This window comes from Artibeus jamaicensis, unplaced genomic scaffold (genome assembly GCF_021234435.1).
Source record: "Artibeus jamaicensis isolate MK-2021 breed Jamaican fruit bat unplaced genomic scaffold, CSHL_Jam_final scaffold_1964, whole genome shotgun sequence".
Classification (NCBI taxonomy): domain Eukaryota; kingdom Metazoa; phylum Chordata; class Mammalia; order Chiroptera; family Phyllostomidae; genus Artibeus; species Artibeus jamaicensis.
This window is the reverse complement of record NW_026522030.1, coordinates 7,539,266-7,559,332: the sequence shown is the minus strand read 5'-3', so window position 1 is coordinate 7,559,332 and position 20,067 is coordinate 7,539,266. Positions and strand designations below refer to the sequence as shown.

At 45.9% G+C, this 20,067-nt stretch overlaps 1 protein-coding gene across 2 annotated transcripts in view; it reads left to right on the top strand.

Moving 5' to 3' along the window:
- The first annotated feature begins 6,916 nt into the window (after positions 1-6,916).
- The window catches only part of RGS3 (regulator of G protein signaling 3), a 116,585-nt gene continuing 103,434 nt past the window's right edge, over positions 6,917-20,067 (top strand). For both annotated transcript variants that reach the window (XM_053656187.1, XM_037139494.2), the window contains exon 1: positions 6,917-7,027. In XM_053656187.1, the coding sequence (XP_053512162.1) occupies positions 6,949-7,027 (79 nt within the window). In that variant the 5' untranslated portion in view covers positions 6,917-6,948. The remainder of the gene's footprint in view (positions 7,028-20,067) is intronic.

The following is a 20,067-nucleotide window of genomic DNA, read 5'->3' as shown; positions in this document are numbered from 1 at the left end:
CACTGACCTTTGCTGCTTAATGTGCAATCTTTCCCTGTATTTTGTCCAGTGTTTTTGTTTTTCTTAGGAGTGAGGAAAAAAATCCACTTTTTGGATCCGATCTAGTCCCAAGATGTTACTCCATCTTAGCTGCAAGCAGAAGTGTCTGTTATTCTTTAGGTTTGGGAAACTTTTTGTGGGCCTCTGCAGCCTTTGACTATGCAGACCCAAGTCACCTCTCCTCGGGCCTCTGGAGCCTTTGACTATGCAGACCCAAGTCACCTCTCCTCGGGCCTCTGCAGCCTTTGACTATGCAGACCCAAGTCACCTCTTCTCGGGCCTCTGCAGCCTTTGACTATGCAGACCCAAGTCACCTCTTCTCAGTGAGCCATTGTAGAGGAGACGGGGGACTCTGCTTTTCTTTTCTGGCTCTTGTCAAGCCTTCGGATTTTATCTTCCGTCTCAACTTGCTATTTCAAATTCCTGTGGCCCTCTCTCCTACTTTGAAACAACACCTCCCAGCTCACTTGAAATCTTGAACTTTTTCATTTGGTTCCCTTGGACCCTGTTTGTGTATTTAGGTCACCCAAGGCTTCTGAGTCTCAAGCAAATGAAAGTTTCTGAGTGGCAGTTACAGCAACCAGCATCTGCTTCTGTAGAGAAGCACTAACCCAAAGGCACTGTGTTCTGACTTGAAGATGAATTGTAGACCTACTTTTAAGAGGCAATTCCTGAATTTCAAGGGTGAATAAAATACTACTTAACAAAGCATTCCAGCTGGTTAAATTTAGGACAAGAAAAAAACCTGACCCGAGAATATTCTCTGGCTTTGGGCCCAGGGTACTTTTCCTTTTAGAGTGAATTTGGTACCTTTTCATTCATGTGGAGCTGTTGCCTTCCAGCACTTTATTCTGGGATGGAAGGTCAACAGTGATTGCCTTGGTGCTGAGTCCCATGGACACTTTTCAGTTATTAAGCTATTTGACCTCTCAATAGTATTTGACATCATAATCTCCTTCTTAATATACTCCCTGGCTTTCCTGGTCCCCTGCTAGCCTTTCTTTCCCGGCCCATCTTTTCAGCTGGAATTCTTCTTGGCTCTTTCCTGAGCCTTTTTCTTACATTAAATATTCTCCTTGGGCTCTCTTATCCATGCCCATGGCCTGACTGGAAATTCCTAAGTCTGTATTTTTAGCCTGAGTATTCTTTCCTGAACTTCTGTTCAGTATATTCAACAGTTCACTTGACATCTTCACTGACAGTGCACACAGGTGATTCAACCTTAGCAGGCTCGTGGTTGCGTTGGTCAAGCCTCCCCCAAGTCCAGCCCTTTCTCCCATGTCCACCATTTCTGGGAAAGACACTTCTAAACGTTGAATTTCTCAAGCCAAGTATTCCTTGTATTTCATATTTCAATCCATCCCCGAGTCCTGTTGATTCTACCTTCTTTCATCCCTATGGCTTCTACGCTCATTTAGCCAATGTTATTTTTGCCTGAATTGCTGGAAAAGACGTCACCTACCAGCATTTTCTGACTCCAACCCTCATGCTACCGTTCCTCCATCCTAATCCATTTTTTTCATACATTAGCCTGAGTGATCTTTCTAAAACATAAATTAAAACCATTTGGGATTTTGCTTAAAATCTTTCGGTGGCTGCCCTGTGATCTGAGGATCAACCCTAAGCCCCTGTAGTAACACATGTATGAAGCCCCGTGTGTTGTTCACCTTCTTGCGTATTACTTCCTCTCTCACACTCTGAGTCCTCTGCCACTGCTTATCCTGTTGTTCAGTTCCTAAAATATACAATGCTTCTCTCATTTTCTGACCTTTCCGCGTTCGTTCTTTCTGCCTGTAACCCTACCTTCACGAACTCCTTTGATTGGCTAGATAATCCCTTCAGGTCAGACTTGGAGAAGTCTTCGATGACTTCCTGTATCACTTTGGTCTGCTCAGCTCCCCAGACTAACTGAGATGTTACTCCGTGTTTCCCCGGGTTCCCGTGTGTTCTCTATGGGAACGCTCATCCAATGTCTCACCAGACTGGAAGCTCCATCTGGTTTGCTTCTATATCCCCAGTGCTCAGACTGAGTCTCAGCACAATACAGGTGCTTAGTTTAGCAAACGTTTGTTGAATTGAATGTTAATGTACCAGTAGCCGTGGAGGTCTTATTGCTACTAAGGCTACAGACTTAGCCTACATACTTTGAGCAAGAGGACTGGTGTAAAAGATGAAATTCTACAGTGGATTTTTTGGCTGGATTCTTATTCCTCCACTGTTCATTTACTACATTAGTGATGTGTGATCCATTTAACAACTCCAAATCTTAGTTGCCTCCTCTATAAAATTAAATTCTTGAATTTCCTGCAGGCAAATAGTGGGGCCAGATAATTTTTTTCCTTTGTTCTTTTTTTGGTTACTAGTAATTTACGCATTAGTCAGTTATTTCCCTCTCTTGCGCAATGATTATTCATGTTGCTGCATTTATATTTTTCTTACTGTAAGACTTACATATATATATATATATATATTTGCCATATATTTTATAAATATTTTACATTCATTTTTAAATTTAAAAATCATATTTTTATGGCCATAGAAACGCCTTTAATATTTTTATTTTTTTGGACCGTTTAAAAAGATGAAACCCATTCCTGGTTCACTTGCTGCCCCAAACTAAGCAGTGAGTCAGATTCGGCCTGTAGGCACAGAGTGTCCGCCCCTGTACCATGGTCATTAACACTGAACCACCTCTGCCTTCCTGGAGTAAGTGCGCCTGGATCATGAGTAGACTGCTGGTTTCGGTGTGCTGATACTTCACTGGAAATTTTTGTGCTCATATTCATAAGTCAGATTGGATCCAGCAGAGATTTCAAGCTTGTTGCAGGACAGAGCTATATTTTACTTAGCCTACGGTATATTTTTTATTTTTTTGAATGACAATATTTAAAAATTGGGAGACATTACGATAAAAACTAGAGAATCTGGCTTTTTCTTAAAAGAAATGTTTCAAAATGGGGAGAATGTGGGCCCAGTTTGGTTACATTTTCACAGATCTTCTCTATGCCTGTTTTCTATTTCACTAATTTCTACTCTTATTTTAATCTTTGACCTTTGGTCTATAGTTTTCTATTGCTAACCTTATCTGGTTTTAGTCTTTGCCTAGATATACCTAGCACTGACAATTTTTTTTCATATTTTCTTTCTAGTTATAAAAGAGTTTAAATTACACTGGCATTATTTGTTTCTTGAAGGTCTGATAGAATTGGCCCCTAAAACTACCTGGGTCTTCCATGATTTTGTCAGGTAGAGTTTTTATTTCCCTTTGTATTTTTTTCTATGGTTAGTGAGCTATTAAAAATTTCAAACTCTTGTGTCAATTTTAATAATTAATTCTTTCTAGAAAATCCTCCATTCCCCCCACTCCAGATCCTCAAATTCATAAATAAGGTTGCAATGGTTTTATCTTATAATTTAAATAATTACCTTGCTATGTTGGGTAGCTTTCTTTTTCCTAAACTTGTGTATTTATAGTTTGTTTGGCCAGAGCTCTATTTTATTGTGTGCGTGTGTTTTATTAAGAACCAAGCTTTGGTTTCATTGTTGAAGTCTGTTTACACACACACACACACACACACACATACACACATTCAACTTTTATTAGTTCCCTTTAAGATTCTCATATGAATTAGTTTGTTCCTCGTCCTCTTCTAACTTTTTGAAACAAACCTTTAGTTTAAAATCCTTTTCCTTGAACGTTCCGTTCTGCCCCGTCGGTCCGTTTGCCGTCTTTTTGGTGCTGCATTATTGTAATGCTGTTCTGCGACTGGTAGTCCTGGTCCCCTTTGTTACTGTTCCTCTTTTTTATTGCTTCCAAGGAGGGAGGAAGGGGAGACAGAGAGAGGGAGGGAAGAGAAGGAGCAGGAGGGATCGATCATCCATGTGAGAGAGAAACAGCGACTGGCTGCCCTTTCGCACTTGCCCACTTTGTGTCCTTTCAGTAACTGGAGGACGGCACTCCAACCAACCGCGCCATGCCAGCCAGGGCTGTTGCTGTTTTTCAAAATTTGTTTGGCTGTTGGGCCAGATGACATCTTAATGGCACTAAGATTCCTTAATAGCTAAGGTGAAAATGCACCTAAATAAATCCCGTTTGTCCCCTCCCTCGAAACCCAATTAGTCATTATTCTTCTAGATGCAGAGGCAGTCTTAAAAATGCCTGTAATCAATCTTTGCATGTGAAGGTGGTGTATCTATGGAATGTATTCAAGTGTGTTTTTTTGTGTTTGCCTGTGTGCTATGTTATGTGTCTATGTGCTTGTGTATGTGCGTAGATACATGTATAGTGTGTGGTATGTGTTTATTTGTGTGTATGTGGCATTTGTGTATGTAGAAGGTATGTTATGTATATGGCGCATTGTGCTTGTATATGGAAAGTGTCACAGGGTATGTGTGCAGCGCGTGTTTGTACTGTGTGTGTGTCATACGCTTATGCATGTGTGAGGGGTGTGAGGTGTAAAGGAGATACTGAGGTTTATGGTCAGAGGGTGCTAGAGTGCTCAGGGTAGTCAGAAAGCCAGGCTTGGTCCTCAAGCTCCTCTGCCTCGTTGGGGAAAGCAGGGCCATGGCTGTGACTCTTTCTGGATGTCCCCTGTGGACAGCAGTATGAGTCAATAGGACTAGTCTCTCCTGCAATGGCACTACCCAGGCTCCCACTGACTTTTGTCCTGAGAAAAGAGTGACCTGCCCCTTTAAGAGAAGGAAGCTTTCAGTGTTCTACTAAGCAAGGGGCTTTAATGTTGGTGGTAAAGCTGGTGAAGGTGGCGCCGCCACAGAGGTCAGATTGGGATCAGAGTGGCATTGGGGTCTTCCCACTAAATAGGTTAGTTGCTGAATGAGGCAGAACGAGTTGGGAGGGAAATTGCAAAGCAGTGGGACCTTTGTCCTGAGTGGGGGTGAGGTACCCAGTGTGGTCCTCAGTCTTTTTTCCCTAAGGCCATATACAGATAGTACAACTCTGCCCAGCTCTCCTGCTGGGTCCCCCCTTCCTGAGGGTACATCTGCAGGTTGCTCCCAGCTTCCTGAGTCCAAGGGGGTCTTCCCTGGTGTGGGCTATACAGTGGTCCCTGGCAGAGCTGTGAAGGGAGACACTGTCACCTTGGGCACACCAGTCTTCCCTTCCCAGTGGACCTCCTAATTCCTACTAGGAGAGAATGCTCCCTCTCAAGGGGCATCCTCAGGCCATGCCTAACTGTGCTCCCAGTTTGCTCCTGCAGGTCTACAGCACCTCCAGCCTCAGTGTGCTGTCTGCATCCTGTGGTGTGAGCCTAAAGATGTCCACTTTCCCTGGCTGGACGGAGTGGCAGATCCAGGATACCTCCCTGTGCAGAAAGGATGCTTGGACTCGTACTTCCCCAGCTAGGAGGAGGATCAGGCCCACTCAATCTAGGGCGCAGGAAGTCCATCTGCCACTGGGTTGGGGCCAGAGGAGTTGGCTTGCCCCTGCCAAGGGCACTGCTCATGCTGTGGGGCTCTGGAAAGATCAGGGCAGGGTGAATCCTCTCGAAGCGCCTGGATTCAAACAGTTCACTGGCCTGTATGTGACTCATTTGCACTTGACCACTAGCTTGCAGATTTCAGGGCTCCTTCTCCAGTTTCTGCTCCCTGTGGTGGCCAGCTGGCCCTGTGACGTCTAGTGTCCTTACCTGCATCAAAAAAGCAGGTCTGCTCCCTCTACTTGCTGTTGGCTATGGGGCAGGTATGAAGGCCAAGGAAGAACAGAAGGAGGATAGTCTTGGGGGCAGGTGGACCTGGGTTCAAACTTCAGCTCTGCCAGCCTTGGACAAGCTACCCACTCTCTCTGCCCAAGGTTCAGATGTATTCCTGGTAAACTGGGGCCAATGCTGTGAAGGTTTACTGTGAAGATTAAATGAGAAGACGTGTGTAAATTTTCTCCCCCCATTCTCTCTCATATTCCGCAACCCTGGCCTGAGTGGACCAGTGAGCCACAAATACCGTTTGGAAACTTCTGACACTTCCCATTTTTAGACTTCAGTAAGACCGGCCGCTTTCCCTCCCCGGGCAGCAATAGCCAGAGCTCTGCAGAGGAGGTGTCCCGTGCAGAACTGCTCCCAGGAGGCATTCCCACCAGCGAAGCGGTGAGGGAGTTGACCTTCCTTCCAGCTCTGCCTCCTTTCACCAGGCTCTGGAGAGTGAAAGCACTTACTCTCTCTGCGTACTGTTCATTTCTGTCCCCGTAGATGCTGGGAGCCTGTCTTCCTGTCCCCAGGCACCAGGCTGCTGATGGGGGACCATAAGGCTGGCTGGAGCAAGCTGCTCCAGTCTGGACCTGCGCCAGACTGTTCTCATCCAAGAGGAGGCTGGGGAGGGAGATGGAGAGGGCAGGGTTTGGGATGGGGTTGCAGCCTGGTGGGTGGGCCCATGCAAGGGACACTTTCTCAAAGCCCCCTGGGCCAGGAGGGTGCTCCTTTGCCCTTGCTCAGGTCCAGTGATTACAGGTCTGGGCTTCAAAGCATGTTATAAACCTGGCTAATTGCTGGCCTGGGGGAACTGGACGAGCAGGCCAAGTGTGGTCCGGTGGGTAGCCCAGGGGCCACGCCTCTCCTGGGGGTGGCCCTTCAGTCTGGAGTGGTCCTACAGCCAGGAGCCCTGGCTGCCCGTCCTGCAGCCTTCTGGGGACGACTGCCACCCAGGCCTCGGTGGCTGCTCTCGCAGTTGGGACGCCACTGCTTCGCTGCCTCAGAACCGGCGTCTGCTCGGTCAGGTGGAAACCTCTCCATTCAAACCCGCAGGAGCCAATCAGGGCCTGGCGCGCCAGCCGGTTCAAACGCTCGCTTAAGCCGGCCTCGGGCTCCCGCCTCTGAGCCACAACCTGCTGCCTCGGTTACGGCGGAGCAACACAGACGCCTCGGGTTACAGGCTCTCCGACGGGCTCAGAGTGGGGCGGCCATGGAGCACTCCCGGCACCGCGTCTCCCTCGCAAGCCGGCGTGTCCATCCCGGCTTGTCCTTCTACCTCACCACCTTTGGTAAGTGCCCGCTGCGACTACCTGCCAGGGCCGCTGTCCCTTGCTCTCAGGGCCCAGATAGGGTGCCCACATGGTGCTAGGTGAGGCTGGGCACAGCGGATCCTAACGTTTGGGACAGCTTCTCTGGCCCCTTCCCCCTAGGGTAGCCCCAGGAACAGGCTCAGGCCGAGCAAGCTGCTGGGCACCACCTGCTGCCTGGCCACTGGTGCCAAGTGCATTTGGTTCTGCCTCACTTGGCTGGAATAATCCTGCCCCAGTTAATCTTTCAGATGAGTTTCCCATTAGCAAGCAGCTCAGGGTTTAATCAAGGCCTTGTTACTACATTTCCTTTCCTTTGGCACAAAGACAAGGCAGCTGCCAGGTCAGCCCAGGTGCCGTTGGCTCCTTGTGGGCTCACCTGGGAAGCCACAGGGTGACTGCTCTGGTGGAGAGCTGACCTGCAGCGGAGGTGGGAGAACCATCTCCTCCAGGAGTGACCAGGCTCCTGAGGTGCACAGTGCTGCCCTGGGGGCCTGAGCCGGAAAGAAATGGGCAGCAGGCTCCTGCTCCCCAGCTCCCTCCCCCGCCCCACAAAGCTGAGCAGCAGCTGCCCCACCGCCTGGACTAACCTAGCCTTCCACGTAGCTATTGTGAAGATACCAGTCCTGTCCTAGAATACAGCCCTTCACAGCTTTCTTTTGGTTTTCTCATTGGCTCTGCAACTACCTGTGGGGGCTGGGGGGTGGGGGGCTGTTGTATTTCCTCTATGAAGTCTTGAGATCCAGAGAGAAGGTCTTCCAGTGAGCCAGTGTCAGAGTTGGTACCGGGGTTCAAGCTTTCTGAGTCAATCTGTCTGGTATAATTTTTTTCAACTCTTATACTGTTTTCTTTAGGGTTGGGGCAGTTACGGCCACATGACTGGACTTTGCTCAGAATTCAAGGACAGAGCACCCAAGGAGCCAGGCCCTTCCTGGGTTCCCGCTCTCGTATTCTCTGGCTGCCTCTGTCAGTCCTCTGCTCTTCTCAGCCTGCGTTTCTCCCTAGGGGCAGAGGAGGTGATGGAGAAGCATGCCCTGGCCCTGGAAGTGGCCTGTGGTCTGGCATGCTGGACTTCATTGGTCCCCTTGGTAGGGGATAATGAGAATAACTTACTAGCCACCGTTTGTTGAGCACTTACCATGTGTCATGCCTTGTGCAAATGCTTTACCTGCACTATTTCGCTTAGTTCTTCCTACACTTGGAGGCAAACCCTGTTAATGCCTCTGGGATGTGGGCCTGTACCAGACAAGGGGGGTGTGCAGGATGATCAGAGCTGGTGGCACTGGAGTGGTCAAAAGAGTGTCAGAGGGCTGCAAGGCTCTGTTACTTGAGCCGTGTCCTGATGAAAACATGTTTCATTGTTTTGTCTTCTGTATTATCATGGTAAGATGTATTCATTATTGAAACCTTAGTGAAAAGAATCACCTGTAATCTGACTCCCCAGAAAAGACCATTGTTAACAGTCTGGGTTACATTCTTCCAGACTTATTTCTGTGTGTATGGGGAATGTTGTGTCTAATTTTAACAAAATTGAGATCATGTTGTAAATACAGTTCTGCAACTCATTTCCTTTCCTTACTGGTACAATGGGACTATTTACTTGCATCAGTTCGCAAGCTTCTACTGAATTAACCTCCCAGCTGGATCTAGGCAGTAGGAGAGGGTCTAGCCCAGCAGGAGGATGCCCTACCCAGCCAAGGCCCCAGGGCCGGGTGGGATGAGTATCAGGGAAGGCTGCTGCTTGATCCTGTGTGCAGCAGGCAGGCAGGGACTTGGTGGGGTGGGGAGCCTCTTGCCCTTCATATACAGCCTCCTCTCAGATCTCTCCAAGGACACTGATGACACTGGAAAAGTTCTCTGCCATTTCCTCAATTAACTGTTTCCTTGACAAAAGCCATGTTTTTCCAGGCGGCTTGACTTTCTTTATATGTTGAGTGATCTTTGCTTGTCTGCTCATGAATGAAGATTCTTATAGTGGCTACTAATCTGGCCAACTATCAGAAGTACTGTACTTGGGGAGCTTGTTAAAAAACAAAACAAAACAAAACAAAACAAAACAAAACAAAACAAAACATAGCCCTGGCTGGTGTGGCTCAGTGGATTGAACTCTGGCCTTCAAATCAAAGGGTCACAGGTTTGATTCCCAGTCAGGGCACATGCCTGGGTTTTAGGCCAGGTCCCCAGTAGGGGTGCAACCACACATTGATGTTTCTCTCCTTTCTCCCTCTCTTCCCATCTCTAAAAATAAATAAAGTCTTTAAAAAAACTACAACACAGATTCCTAGGATCTTCTCCCAGAAATCCCTGTTTAATAGGTCTAGGGCAAAGCCCAAGAATCGATAATTTAAGAAGCCACAGAAGTATTATGGCAATCAGCTAGGTTTGGAAGCTATGGATCGGGAGCCATTTTTGGTCACCAACTTAGACTCCTTTAGCAGGAAGGTCTTTGCTAAGTTTTCTTCAGTTCATTGGTCTTTATCTAGCATAGAGGGAGCTCCCGGCCTTCAGCAACGGGCTTTGCCCTGGAAGAACCAGATGAAGGTACTGCCTAGCTGTTAGTTTCCTGAGCACAAACATTTAAAGGAAGCTCAGTTTCCAGCATCTCTGGCACTATAGAGACAAATTGTTTTGACCAGAATTCTTTTCAGGGAGAGTCCTTGAGGGTACAAGTTGTGGTTTATCTATATATTGTGTGCGTGGACACACATGAGCACAAACGCTTGTCCCCCAAACGGGGGCATGTTCAAGTAACATTAGGTGGCCATACGCTGCCTTCTAAGGGGGTGACCTGGCTTTGGTGGTGGTGGAGGGAAGTATCTGTAGACTGGGGTTAGAACCCATCTACTCCAGAGGGATTTTTATTTATGAGAAATAATGTCATTTGAAGAAGTCATCACAGGTGTGTATAAGTGCTAAAACCCCAATAGCTTTATGGAGATATAACTTACATACATACGAGTAACTTAATTTAAAGTGTGCAATGAAATGGTTTTGGTATAGTCACAGAGTTGTGTAACCATTATCACAGTCAGATTTAGAACGTTTTTATCTTTTCAAAAGGAAACATTGTACTGTTCAGCTTATTACCCCTTGTGTCCAGTCCCCCTCTCGGCCAGTCCTAGCCAATCACCAATCTACTTTCTGCATCTATAGATGTGCCCATTCTGGACACTTGGAATCCATACAAATGGAATCACGTGTGTTTTTTTTTTTTATGAGTGGCTTCTTTCACTCGGTGCAATGTTTTTAAGGTCCACTCATGTTGTAGCATGTGTGAGCAGTTTATTCATTTTTTATGTTTGAATAACATTCCATTCTATGGATAAACCACATTTCACTTATTCATTCATTAAGGTGACGAACACTTGGGTTGTTTTTGTACTTTGGCTGTTAAGAATAATGCTCTGCTATGAACATTCATGGACAAGATTTTGTGTGGACAAATGTTTTCAATTCTCTTGGGTACATACCTAGGAGTAGAATTTCTAGATCAAATAGTAACACGAAGTTTAACTCTTTGAGGAAATGTACCATTTTACATTTCCATCAGCAGCGTATGAGGGTTTTGAATTTTACCAACACTTACTATTGTCTGATTTTGATTCTAGCCATCCTGTGGGGGTGAAGTGTTATCTCCTTGTGATTTCGATTTGCATTCCCTGATGATCAGTGATATTGAACAGTTTTCACATGCTTATTGGTAATTTGTATATCTTCTTTGGAGAAAGGTCTATTGAGATCCTTTGCCCATTTTTAAATTAGGCTATTTGTCTTCTTATTGTTGAATTTTAAGAGTTTTTTATATATTTTAGACACAAGTCCCTTATCTGTTCTAGACACAGAAGCCTCATGATTGATAGGTGGCTTTTTTCTTTTTATCATTCAGTTCAAAATATTTTTTAATTTTCATAGTCATATTCTGTGTGTACTTGAAGGGATCTGCAATGGCTGGGTGCAGGTTTCTTTGTAGATGTCAGATTTAGGTCAAGTTTACTAGTTATGTTGTTCAAATATTCTAGTTTCTTGCTGATTTTTCCCCATTTATTTTACCAGTCACCAAGAGAAGTATGTTAAAATTCCTATTATATTTGTAAATTTGTCTATTTTTCATTATAGTTCTGTCAGTTTTTTCTTTATATATTTTGGAGAAATATTAAGAGCACACAAATTTAGAAATATCTTTCTGGTGAATTGAGGCTTTTATTATTATGAATTCTTTTATGGTTATGAAATCTTCTTTTTTACTTCTACTGGAGAGAAATTCTACTTTTACTGACATTAACATAGCCACCCAGCTTTCTTTTGGTTCATAATTGCTTGGCAGATCTTTTTCTATCCTATTTCTTTCAATCTTTCTGTTTCTTTGCATTTTTGATATGCTGTGTCTATTATAAATGGTAGATACAGAGTTGCTGTTTTTCTTCTTACTGCAGACCTGGGATGCTATCTTCCTTCAAAAAGCTCTTTATGTACTTCTGTCAGGTGCTTGAGGTCACTAGCAATCTGGAATAATCTTAATTGAATGTTAAGGACTGAGATTGTTTGGACTTGAGCTGCAGTCCCTTGAGAAACTGTGTCTCATCATGGATAACTCTATTCCTAAGGAGCAACCCTTTAGGGTTCCATTGAAAAGGTTGGGGCTCAGAAGGACCTGCTCCTGTGTAGGCCCTAATCTCTAACTCCTTCCTAATCCTCCAGTCCCAAGGGGCAGAGAGAAACTGACCAGCTTCTCAGCCTTTTAGTCACCTCTCTGGAATTTGAAAACTCGAGAAAATTAGTTCAGGAAATCATTAAGCTTAATGCCACAGACCACCATTCCTCCAGATCTTGCTTTGTAGTTCTTCTCTATCTTGTTGCATCTTCAAGAAGCTGCTTTTAAATATTTTGTCTAGTTTTTCTAGATGTCCTCAGTGGGTCTGTCATTCCAAAAATAGAACTACCCTTCATATGTTTTCTAATATGTCTGAGTTGTTTTTCTTTTTCTCTCCTTCCTCCTTCCCTTCTTCCTTCCTTCCTTCCTTCCTTCCTTCCTTCCTTCCTTCCTTCCTTCCTTCCTTCCTTCCTTCCTTCCTTCCTTCCTTCCTTCCTTCCTTCCTTCCTTCCATCCATCATTTCAGTGGGAGTGCCTTCTATTTGCCAGGTGCTTCAGATATACTAGTTCTCAGTTTTACAACAAACCTATTAGAACTGTATTATTATTATTCTTTCCGTTGTACAGATGAGGCAATGAATATGTAGTGATTAAGAATCATCAATGATGGGTCTGGATTCAAACCAGGTCTAACTCCAAAACTCATGCTTTGCTCATAGTTCCATGCTTTTAAAAATTATAGTTTATTGATTATGCTTTTACAGTTGTCCTGATTTTCCCCCTTTTGCTCCCCTCTACCTAGCACACCCACTTCCTCAGACAATTCCCCCATCATTGTTCATGTCCATGGGGCATGGTATAATATCTTTGTCTACTCCATTTTCTATACTGTACTTTACATCCCCATGGCTATTCTGCAACTACCTATTTGTACTTCTTTATCCCCTCACCACTTTACCCATTTCCCCCTATCTCCTCCCATCTGGCAACCATCAAAACACTATCTGTATCCAGGATTCTGTCTCTGTTCTTGTTTGCTTAGTTGTTTTTTAGATTCAATTTTTGATAGATTTGTATTTGTTGCCGTTTTATTCTTCATAGTTTTGATCTTCTTTTTCTCAAATAAGTCCCTTTAATATTTCATATAATAATGGTTTGGTGATGATAAACTCTTAGTTTTTTCTTGTTTGGGAAGCTCTTTATCTGCCCTCTGATTCTAAATGATAACTCTGCTAGGTACAGCAATCTTGGCTGTAGGTCCCTGATATTCATGACTGAATATTTCTTGCCAATCCCTTCTACCCTGCAAAGTTTCTTTTGAGAAATCAGCTGACAATCTTATGGGAACTCCCCTGTAGGTAACTAACTTCTCTTGCTGCTTTTATAATTCTCTCTTTATCTTTTATCTTTGGCATTTTAATTATGATGTGTCTTGGAGTGGGCCTTCTTGCATCCATCTTGTTTGGACTCTCTATGCTTCCTGGACTTGCATGTCTATTTTCTTCACCAAATTAGAGAAGTTTTCTTTCACTATATTTTCAGTTAGATTTCCAATTTCTTGCTCTTTCTCTTCTCCTTCTGGCATGTGGGAGGAACTCCATCCAGCAGAGCTCCTCCCATTCGCCATGGATGAGAAAATAAATCATCCTGGACATAATCTTGTTGTTCTGGCAGGAAAGGGGTGATGATTCCCTTTAGTGGAGAATGCCCTGAGCCCTTCTCCCAGACAGCTTTTATTGGGAATGGTGTGAATAAGTGTATACATGGATAGCTCATCAATCAATGTCAAAAGGCTATAGTCATATAAAAATGGTATTATCTATAGATAACAATTGAAGGAACACAGATATTTGTCATAGGTCAGGGTCTGCTAGTCATACTAACACCAGAAGGTCTCTAAGACATGTTTCATGAGATAAGGAGTTTACTCCTTATGCCTTGAACTTAAACATCCAGTTTATATCAACAGAGCCATGCAAAACAAAGCAGAGCAAGCTTCAAAGGATACAATGTGTATTCTTACTCTGGCCACTTTTACCCCCAGGAGCCATGTGTTCCAGTACAAGGTTGCAGCTGCCTCTGGCATAGTTACCAGGTTAAGTCAGATGGGGAGAGCAAAGCAGCCAACAGACTAGGAGGATTTACAGAAAGACTGAGGACTCAGGCTATGACAAGGCCAAGAGGTGAGGTTCTTTCTGCCTCTTCTCTGAAGAAGACCCCTAAGTCCTTCCCTGATGGCCCATTTTGACTGTGCCTGTCTTAGGTTGCCCCTCCTTCAGAGTCTTACCCATGACTGGCTAACTAGTCATCTGCCCAGACCAAGCAGGGGGAAGTAAGTGAGGCAGGGGCTATGTTCCTGCCAGGAGGAAATGTTCTGTCTCCTTAGTGGGTCATGTCCCCAAGGCCTTTTTATTCAACTCTAGCTGTGGGACAAGAGACTACAGTCGCTGAAACTAGGCAGTATGGCTCCCAACACTGGCACCCCTATTATGCAAATGTTGGACCTCTTGAAGTTGTTCCAGAGGCTGCTTATACTACCCTAATTTTTTGTATTCTTTTTTCTTCTTATTGTTCTGATTGGTTGTTTTTTGCTTCCTTATGTTCCATATCATTGATTTGATTCTCAGCTTTGTCCACTCTACTGTTGTTTCCCTGTAAATTGTTTTTCTTTTCCATTAGTGTGTATTTCATTTCTGACTGCATCTTTTTTATGCTGTTGAGGTCCTCATTAAGTTCTTTGAGCATCCTTATAACCAGTTTTGAACTCTGCATCTGATAGATTGCTTATCTACATTTTGTTTAGCTCTTTTTCTGGAGTTTTGACTTGTTCTTTCATTTGGGCCATGTTTCTCTTTTTCTTCATTTTGGCAGCCTCCCTGTGTTTGTTTCTGTGTATTACGTAGAGCTGCTTTGACGCTATGTCATGGTAGTATACTTTAATGTAGTAGGTGTCCTATAGGGTCCAGTGGCGTAGCCTTCCCTATCACCCAAGCTGGATATGTGAGGTACATCCTTTGTCTGGGTGCACCTTCCTCTTGTAGATGAGCCTTGGTTGCTATTAGCAGATCAATGGGAGGAATTTACCCAGGCTAGTCAGCTGCATGGACTGCCTATGACCACTGACCACCACCCTCCACCCTCCATGGAGGATCAGCTGTGCAGGGGCAGGGTGGTGGTGCTCCGATGTGGTCTGTAGCTGTCCCCTGGGTATGCTGGCCCTGGGGTTTCCCAGGTGGTACAGGCCAAGGTCAGCCCCCCACCAGTGTTTTTCCCTGGGAACCCTGCTTGAGCTATAAAGCAATCTGAGATTGTTGCTACTTGTGCTGGGCTTAGAGATTCCCAGGAGAAGCCAAGCTGAGAATCTAGGCTGACTGCTACTAGTGCTTGGCCTGGGGCTCACAGAGGCCAGCTGTTACTTGTTTGAGAGGATTTAGGTAATTGTGAAGCATGAGCCAAGATCAGCCATTGATATGGAAATGCAGCTTGGGTGGGCCAGTAAGTTGGGTAGGAAGAGTCTCTGGGGATCTCCAAGGCAAGTCAAACAGGGTTAGCCAGGTTGATGGATTCTCAGACATGGTACCCACTTGCTGGCTCTGTGGGGGTAGGGTTTAGCAAAGGGACAATGACCTTTGCTTGCCTTGTTGCCAGACACTTCAGTCTCTCCTTGTACACCACTGGTGCCTTTCAAGCTACTACACTGGTGCCGGAGGTCAGAGGGAGTGAGTCTGAGTAGGTGAGTCCACGTGTGGGTTCTTTAAGAGGAACTACTTGTGGCTCCAGCAGTTTCTTCCACCGACTCAATCAATCCCCGCTGGTTTTTGCAGCCACAGCTTGTGGGAACTTATCTTCTTAGCACTGGAACCCTGGGCTTTGGGGTCTGGTGTGGGGCAGGACTCCTCACTCCTGAGATGCTCCTCCTGAATTTTTATCTACCACATGTGGGTGTGGGACCAGCCATTCCATATTTGTGCCCCTCCTACCAGTCTGGATGGATGTGGTTTCTTGAATTCTGTAGTTGCCACACTTTCATTCAACTTGTTTTCTGACAGTTCTGAGTGATGATTGTTTTATATTTTAGTTGTAATTTTGATGTGGTTGTGCGAGGAGGTGAGCCATGTCTGCTTATACCTGCCATCTTGACCAGAAGTTCCATGCTTTCTCTCTTGTGTTTTCCATATTAAACTTGGGAAACTTTGACAGTGAAAAAAATGCCACAAATATGTAATAATGAAGGAATTATTGACTTCATTGTGTGACTTAAATCTATCTACAAGCACATAACAGACACTCATCATTATAAAATAACACTTGACTATGGAAAAAAGTCTGTAATAAAAATAATAAGGATGCTGAGTAATTGATAAAATGTGGTAAAACTGACAATTTGGAATTAAAATGATATGACTGTATATGTGATTAAAAATTAAAATCTAGAGGAAAATTGTGAAAGGCAGAGTAATGTGCATTTTTATATATTATAGTATTATACACAAATCTATACAAAAGAAAACCGTTTGGCTCTGGCTGATGTGGCTCAGTGGATTAAGTGCCAGCTTGAAAACTTGAAAGGTCACCAGTTCGACTCCCAGTCAGGGCACATGCCTAGGTTGTGGGCCAGGTCACCAGTTTGGGGCATGTGAGAGGCAACTGATGAGTCGATGTATCTCTCACACATTGATGTTTCTTTACCTCTGTTTCTCCCTCCCCTCCCCTCTCTCTAAAAATAAATAAATAAAATCTTTAAAAAAAAGAACACTGTTCTTTAAAAAGAAAGAACACCTTTTCTTCTACAGGTGAAGCGTTTTCCTGAGTGTGCTGGGATGTCCTGGGGTTAATACGGGACAATTTCAGATTTTGCAGTCGTAGTGGTAACAAATAGTATACTTTAAATCTATGAAAAGTCTTTACTATTTTAGTATTAAAATTTTTACTGTCGACCCTGTTGCAGATGTTCCTGTTCCCATTTTTCTCTCTTTATCCCCCTCCTTCCGGCCCCTCTCCTTCTTCCCTCTTCCCTCAGACTGTTGTCTGTTGTCATGGGTTATACATCAAAGTGTTTTATTATTAAGAAAACCAAAACCAAAAAGTCTCCTAAAACTGTATTTTCTGGACAAATTCTAAAATTGAAAAATTGCCTCAGAATCGAGATCAGAATGATGTTGCCGAACCATGGAGGCAACGTGGGTTTATATTAGTTATCTGTTGCTTCCTAACAAATTATCCCACTATCTGTTGGCTTTAAAAAACCCACGCATTTATTATCTCCCTGTTTCTGTGATTCAGGAATTTGCGAATGGCTTAGCTGGGTGGATTCTGGTCAGGATCACTCGTGGGGGTTGCAGTCAAGATGTTAGCGGACCTGGCCTGGCCAGAGCAATCTGCCCCCGAAAGGAGCAACCGCTGGGGGAACCACAGGAATGCCAGGTTTCGAAGGAAGCGGGGAGTCGGGTGGAAGTGGTCGAACTGACCCATCCTGATTTCTATTCCACCGCAAGCAGCCGCCTGCTCGCTTTTGCTCTGCGGGTCCCTTTCTGCCAGCGGGCACCATCAAAAGCCAGGGCTGCTCCTCTAATGGAACTCAAGATTCCCCCTCTTCAAAACAACAGACACGTGAAGTTCTCCAGGGCTACATCCCAGAAGCCACGTGGCTCCAGTTCCCCACACCACGGCAGCCTTGCTACCCTTTCCCCCTTAGAGGGCAGAAAGCGCAATCGATGAATACGCACGGCCCTTTCAGAGCCTTAATCAGGCGGCTGTTTGGTTGGGGGGGTTCATGGAGAGAGGGGTGCCTGGCAGCTGGCTAGGCTCCCTCCCTCCTTCCTGCAAACACAACTCAAGGTATAGGCTTGTCTCCACAAATGCAGGGAGGGAGGGGCTGGCCAGTTGCACACAGACCCAGCCTCCTTTTTACATTTGTCCTGAAATTATCCCCCCAAATTATCCCCTTTTCTGTGCCTTTTAACACAGGGCAGGGTTTTTTGTTGTTGTTTGCTTATTTGTTTTTAAGATTTTATTTATTTTTAGAGACAGGAAGGGAGGGAGAAAGAGAGGGAAACATCAGTGTGTGGTTGCCTCTCGATTTCCCCTTACTGGGGACCTGGTCTGCAACCCAGGCATGTGCTCCAGACTGGGAATCCAACCTGCGACCCTTTGGTTGGCAGGCCTGCACTCAATCCACTGAGCCACACCAGCCAGGGAACTACATGACAGTTCTTAAATGGGAATCGTTTGGAGTGAATAGGGTTTTGAGACGACTTTATGCTAGGCAGACAAGTCCCTCATAGATGTATTCTCTGGACACCCAGGGGTGGCAGGGCCTCTCTCTAGGACTTACTCTAGAGTGTGCCTCTTTCCGACTGTGTCCTGAGAGTCAGAATTCATCTTCTTGAGGTCCTCTACCATGAGGGCCGTGTGCCACATTGAATTTCCTTAGTCAGCTTCTATATCTTTCTTCCCTCAGTGCTCAGTGAGTCTGGACTCCCCAAATGCTGTGCCCAGCAGAATTTGGGTTCTTTGCCTTTTCAGCACTTTTTGAAGCTCGCTTTCATCCACTCTCATCTTTTCCCGCTATATGGGGCCCCGCCTATTTTTCCTTTGCCTCTGTGCCCCAGGACTCTGGTACATTCCTGTAGCCTCTCTGGGTACCCATTACTGCCACCCTTGGCAGACAGAGTTGGTGCCCAACTGCAGCCCCATGAGAATGGGGGGCACGCTCTTCCCAGGGCCCCTGAACACCCTGATGAGGATGACTTCCAGCCTTTTAGCCTGAACATTCCTGGGTATGCTCATAGGCCACACTCTTGGCCTGGGGAGAAAGCGGAGTTGTTGCTAACACTAGAAATTTGGAGGGCTTGAGAGGGGCTCAATTAGCTGGTGCCTAGACCAGCTAGTGACTTATTTTTGTAGACTTGGGTACATTTCTTGGAGCCTGCCCTCTCTTTGGCTTTCTCTTACCTTCTCGAGCAAAGCTGTGGCACATGGTCCCATGCCTGATGACTCTGTCTGCCCCTGAACCTCAGGGTCACACTGGCAGATGCAGTGGGGCCATTAGAAGGCTGTGAGTATCCTGGAAGATGGGCCGGGGCCCAAGAAACGGTGCTGGAGCTGGGGCAGAATTCTATTCCAAGTTCTGGCTCCACCCACTCTGGTCACACTGGGCCCAAGGCAAGTCACCTCCCATCATTGGTCATGTCTATTTGGCTACCGAATGAGGAGGATGGGCAAGATGACTTCAGGGGCCTCGGGCATTTGATGGAATGGGTAAGCGAGGAGAATGCAGAGGATGGACATGGCTGAAGGAAACATCTCATTTTCCATCTCGCCCTTGTCTATGAGCCCTAGGATGGACTGGGGCAGGGTGTGTCCTGTGTTGAGGCTGTTCTGCATTGAGCCTGCGCTTCTGGGTTTGGTTTCTCTGCTGTGACAGGGTGTAGAGCACGCTGGCTGTTCCCGAAGGGACCTGCTTGGCAGGGCCTGGAGGGCAGCTGCATGGACAGAGGCAGACTCACCTGATTTCTGAGTCGGTCCTCACCCCATGCCCATCCTCCTCTTCAGTTCCACCCGGGGCCTTGCCCGTCCCTTGTCTATCCCCTGTGTTGTGAGCTCCCGGGAGCAGGCACCAGGCTGTTCAGATCTGCTCTTCCTCACTCAGGACTTGGTGCAGGTGCTGGCAAATTTTTGTCATAGGGAATTAGTGACCTGTTATGTTGGAAGGTTTCAGGAAAAAAATGTTTTGTGTTATAAACATAGGTGCCCCTCGGTAGCTGAGATCCAGCCAGTGACTGCTCGACCCTGTTCGTTTCCAGCCTCCCCCTCCCGCCCCACACTGGATCAGACACGGTTTTTATAGGAGGTTTCTCCACGCCAGGGAGTCCCAGAGTGGTGGTTGCCAAGTCCTTGAGCTAATAATACCACGGATTCTCCTGGCGCCTTTCATCCAAGGACCTCCTCCCCCTCCAGCGTTATCTGATCCCCACACACCTCGGAGAGTGCGACAACCCCTGTAATTAGCTCCTTGTCGCAGCCATGGACATTGTGGCTCTGAAAGAGGAGATTAGTTGGTGCTGGAACTAGAGAGGACAGGCCTCATGGGCTTCTGTGATCAGTGTCTGGGGAGGAGAGCAGCAGGGGTCTCTGATCGGTGGAGATATGAGCCAGGGTTTGTTGGAGTCTGGATTCGTAGGGCTTGTAGCTTAAATATCCCCAAGAGTGAGGAGCAAGTGGTTGCTAGCTCACAGAGGTTGGTGGATGGCTCCAGAGGTGGAAGACACGAAGCTTCCCTCCCTTCCGTTCTCCAAACCCTGCCTGGCCTTCCTCCAGCCAGCATCAGAGCACAAGCCCCAGTTACCGCCCCAGTTCCACGGGATATGCCCAAGATGAACAGCGGAGTGATGAGGGATGTCTCACTGTGCCATGAGGGACGGTGGAAGGA